Genomic DNA, 4572 nt, shown 5'->3' with positions numbered 1-4572 from the left:
GGCGAGGGAGACTGAGGGAAGAGAGGGTGAGGGAGATTGAGGGTGGGGGGTTAAGGAAGATTGAGGGGGGTGTGAGGAAGATTGAGGGCAGGGAAGGCAAGGGAGATTGAGGGGAGAGAGATTGAGGGGAAAGAGGGTGAGGGAGACTGAGGGGAGGGAGGGCGGGGGGGCGAGGGAGACTGAGGGGAGGGAGATTGAGGGGAGGGCAAAGGAGATTGAGGGGAGGGAGATTGAGGGGAGGGAGACTGAGGGGAGGGAGGGCAAAGGAGATTGAGGGGAAGGAGGGCGAGGGAGACTGAGGGACAGTGGCATGTTCCATGGGGACCAGCGATGGCTCTCGGAGAACAGGTGGACTCACAGCTGAAGAATGAGCCATCTGGCCTATTTTTCCCACTGTAAAGACAGGAAGGCCGGACACAGTGACTCACGCCTGAAATCCCAGCCCTTTGTGAGGCTGAGGCAGGCAGATCGCTTGAGCCCAGGAGTTCAAGACCAGCCTGGGTAACATAGTGAGACCCCGTCTCTACAAAAAAAAAAAAAAAAAAAAGCTGGGTGTGGTGGTGCCCTGGTACCCACCCGCGGTTCTAGCTACTTAAGGCTGAGGTTGGGGGATCGCTTGAGCCCAGGAAGTTGAGGCTGCAGCGATCTGTGATCGTACCCCTGCACTCCAATCTACACGACAGAGACCCTGTCTCAAAAAAAAAAGAAAGAAAGAAAAGAGAAAGAAAAAGAAAAGAAAAGATGAAGATACGTAGGAGGCAGCAGAATGAAATCGATTTCTGCTCAGCGCATTTTTTCTTCCTACTTGCGCTTTTCTGTGGTTTTCAGATTTTCTAGGAAATACGAATTTCTTTTGTAATTAAACAAATGCAGGACACGATGAAAGTGCTGGAAGACTGAGCTGTGGTGGGCGCTGGAGTCGGAGGCCGGGAGCGGCTCCTGCGGGAGCTTTCGAGGGCGACCCGAACCCTCCCTTGGCTGACCCACAGCTGACCCGCAGGTGCACAGAGCTGAACAGCCCCCGGGGCGCTTCACCACGCTCATTCGCGCCCACAGCCGGGGCGCACACCCCAGCCGCTAGCGCCGTCTGACAGAGGCCTATCCTGAGGCCCCGGCAGGCTGAGTTACACTCCGGGGTGTTGAGGCAGAGCCAGTGACCTCCTGACCCCTCCCAGAGGTGAAAGGCAGCACCAGGACCCGGAGTGCCGGCCTCCCAGTCCCCTGGGCTTGCACCAAAGCCCTTGCTGTCCTCCCACTGAGCTGGCTCCAGCCCCGCCTCACCCAATCCTCTGCTGCTCCAGGACGTCCAGCCGCTCGGCCCTCTGGATGACCTGCAGGATGGCCTCCACCTCCGCCGGGCTGAGGTGCTGGTTCCTTCTCTGCTTCTCCGTCTGGTAGGTGTGCACAGACCAGCCTGTCTGCAGCCTCGAGAGGGAGTAACACAGACGGCGTTGAGGCCTCCCCGGTGCAAACTCCCGCAGCCCCTACCACATCCACCAAGCCCTCCTGAGAACAGTCAGTGGACAGCCCAGGTGCTACGTGCCGGGGGCGAGGAGTGCGGGCAACAGAGACGGGGCAGACACAGGCTCCAGGCACCAGCCCTGCCATCCGCCGGCTCCTGGGCCTTGGCAAAGACGGCAGCACCATCTTAGCCCAGGAGGCAGAAACACGGAATATGACCCTCAGGGACACACAGAAGGCCAAGGTCACGGCACATGAGGGTCAAGGGAGGAGCAGGAGAGATTACCAAGAGAAGAAAAAGGGAGCTCCCAGCTCCGTAAGGTAGTGAGACGGAGTTTACCAGGGGACAGGAAAGGAATGTAATTAGGGTAAAGACACAGCTGTTGATATGAACACCCTGAAAACTGGCAGGTTCAAGGCAGGAGGGGAAAGCGAGTTTCGCCAGAGGAGCTATGGTGAGGGCAGGCAACAGCGAGGCAGGGCTGGGAGTGGGTCCGGCAGCTGAGCTGTCCACTCCACTGGGCTGCAGGGGTGGTGCCTCCTGAGGCTGTAACTGGGGCGGGGGAAGGACTCAAACTCCTTCTATTTTTCTGGGCAGGGAGAGGCAGCAGCAGCAGATCAAACCGCAGAGCCCCTGCCCTGGGTGGGCACCAGCTTCCGGGAGACACCCCATGCCTGTGACATTGCTGTGTGCAGAGATGAACGAGCCCATCGTGGTGGCGGGCACCTGTAATCCCAGCTACTCGGGAGGCAGGAGAATCGCTTGAACCCGGGAGGCAGAGGCTGTAGTGAGCTGAGATCGCGCCACTGCACTCCAGCCTGGGTGACACAGTGAGACTCAGTCTAAAAAGAAAAACAGGAAAGCCGGGACCCCCAAGGGAAGAAACTGGAAGTGAGGAACTAGTGAGGTTTTCAGTAGAGTGCGGAGAAGGCCCTGGGACAGCTCTGGGCTGGTCGTGCTTCGGCCTGCGGGGCAGCTCTTCGTCCATTCGACAGACCTTTGTTCCCCCGTCTCACAGTGCCAGGCACTCGGCTATGACTGGGCATCCAGGGACCAAAGGCTCCCTGTCTTAAGGGACTTGCAGTCCTACGACTCAGTGACAAGAGAGGAGGCACGTGAGGTGAGGTGGGTCCCTGCGGCCTTTTGTGATAGAAAGGACACAGGCTTAGGAGTCGGCTGGACCCAGGTGTGGGTCACAGACCTGCCACCCACAAGTTAAGTGACGTGGGCAAGGAGCTCAGCCTCACTTTTCTCATCTGGGAAATGGGGATAAATTCTGCACGGTAGTTGAATGAGTGGATGGCTGTGTCCAGGGCCCGGAGTGTGGTGTGCATCCGACGGGCACTTCTCTGCAAACACCTCTTTCAGGGCTCCTGGGAATGAATCTTGCTAAAGACAGGAGAAGAGCAGGGAGGCCGCAGGAAGCAAAGGCCTGGGGGGCCCCAGAGGTACTCACTTGGCTCGAAGGGCAAGCTGCCGGTCATTGGGGCAAACCCACTGGTCATTCCCGCTGCCGAAGATGGTGTCGGCCATGGCTCGGGGCACCCGGCTGGGGGAGGGGAGTCACATCTGAGATGAAGGAGGGAAGAAGAAAGAGTGCATCACTGGCTGGGGTACAGATGGCAGACGGGGTCTCTATGCAGTCAGCCCCTCCACCCCATCTCCATGCGTTGTCCCCATGGATGCCTGGAATCTCACTGTGGGAACCGTCTCTCCAGCAAAACACTGTTCCTCAAGACTCCTCTTCAGAAGGCTCATGATTCTGGGAGGGTGACCAGGTGGATCATGTGGCCGAGTGCCAAGAGTGAACGTGACTGGCATCAAAGGGTTAGACTCAGACAGGAGAAGGCAGGCACACCCTTAGCAGTTTTCAACTCAGCCCAGGAGGCCATCTGTTCCCTGCTCCCTCCCAGTACAGCAGGGGCCAAACTGAGCACGTCACCCAGCAGGAGGTACTGGGCTGGGGGGTGACGGCCAGAGTAGAGCAGGGGCTGACCCGACCACGTCACCCAGCAGGAGGGGCTGGGCTGAGGGGTGATGGCCAGACAGGCTGAAACCCTACACCTCTCCCAAGCCTGGGGACCTGGCTCTCCTTCCCAACAGATTCACACCGATGGTCACAATGCCCTCGAGGGGAGGCAAGAGGGCAGGGGGTGGCAGCTACAGCCAGGATCGCCACCCGGCACCGTGCCAAGGGGTGCCGCCCATAGACACTGCCATGAGCATGGCATCTGGGGATCCCGCAGGGAGGTGACCCTGCTCCAGAACCCCCGATGGGTCACCTGTGCACCGTCTAGTGTAGCCGGCTTCCTCCTTGCCTCCAGGGACAGGATTATCTTTGGTGATCTATCGTGAGGACGCCGCACGTGCATTCTGAAGGGAGAGTGGGATGAGGCTGAGGGTATCTCAATCCCAGAGCAAGAATGAGGGGCTCTCCTGAGTCATCCACACTCCCCTGGTCGAATTCCAGCTGGGCCAGCGGTTCTCAAACCCAGGACCCCTTTACACTCTTAAAAAATATCCAGGTTTGAAATCCATTTGGCACTTCCTCAAAATGTTAAATACGGATTTACCATATGACCCAGAAACTCTGCTCCTGGTTACAGACCCAAGACATGTCCTCACCGAAACCTGTGCACAAATGTTCTCAGCAGCATTATTCACAACAGCCAAAAAGTGGAAACAACCAAAATATCCACCGACCGATGAATGAGGAAAATGTGCTATTTCCGTACAATGGATTATTTACAAGGGATTATTATTTGGCCACAAGAAGGAATGAGGTGCTAACACCAGCTAAATCATGGACAAACCTTTAAAACATCCTAAGTAAGAAAAGTCAGTCGTAAAAGACCACGTACTGTATGATTCCGTTTACATGATGTGCCCAGAATAAGCGAATCTGAGAGGGAAGGTGATGAGTGGTTATCGGGGCTGCAGGAAAAGGGAACAGACTGCCAGTGGGTTCAGGACTTCTTTTTGGGGTGATAAAAATGTTCCGGAATTAGACAGTGGTGATGGTTACACAATTTTGTGAATATACTAAAACCACTGAACTGCATCCTTTAAAAGTGTGAATTTTATGGTCTATGAATTACAACTTCAGCACC

At 56.5% G+C, this 4572-nt stretch overlaps 1 protein-coding gene across 4 annotated transcripts in view; it reads right to left on the bottom strand.

Moving 5' to 3' along the window:
* Positions 1–4572, bottom strand: part of RPH3AL (rabphilin 3A-like (without C2 domains)) — a 153295-nt gene that overhangs the window by 123096 nt on the left and 25627 nt on the right. For all 4 annotated transcript variants that reach the window (XM_011999600.1, XM_011999598.1, XM_011999597.1 and 1 more), the window contains 2 exons: positions 2919–3031; positions 1282–1425 (listed from right to left, as the gene is read on the bottom strand). In XM_011999600.1, the coding sequence (XP_011854990.1) occupies positions 1282–1425; positions 2919–2995 (221 nt within the window). In that variant the 5' untranslated portion in view covers positions 2996–3031. The remainder of the gene's footprint in view (positions 1–1281; positions 1426–2918; positions 3032–4572) is intronic.

Source organism: Mandrillus leucophaeus, unplaced genomic scaffold (assembly GCF_000951045.1).
Source record: "Mandrillus leucophaeus isolate KB7577 unplaced genomic scaffold, Mleu.le_1.0 Scaffold6, whole genome shotgun sequence".
Lineage (NCBI taxonomy): Eukaryota > Metazoa > Chordata > Mammalia > Primates > Cercopithecidae > Mandrillus > Mandrillus leucophaeus.
This window is presented reverse-complemented; position numbering and strand designations above follow the sequence as displayed.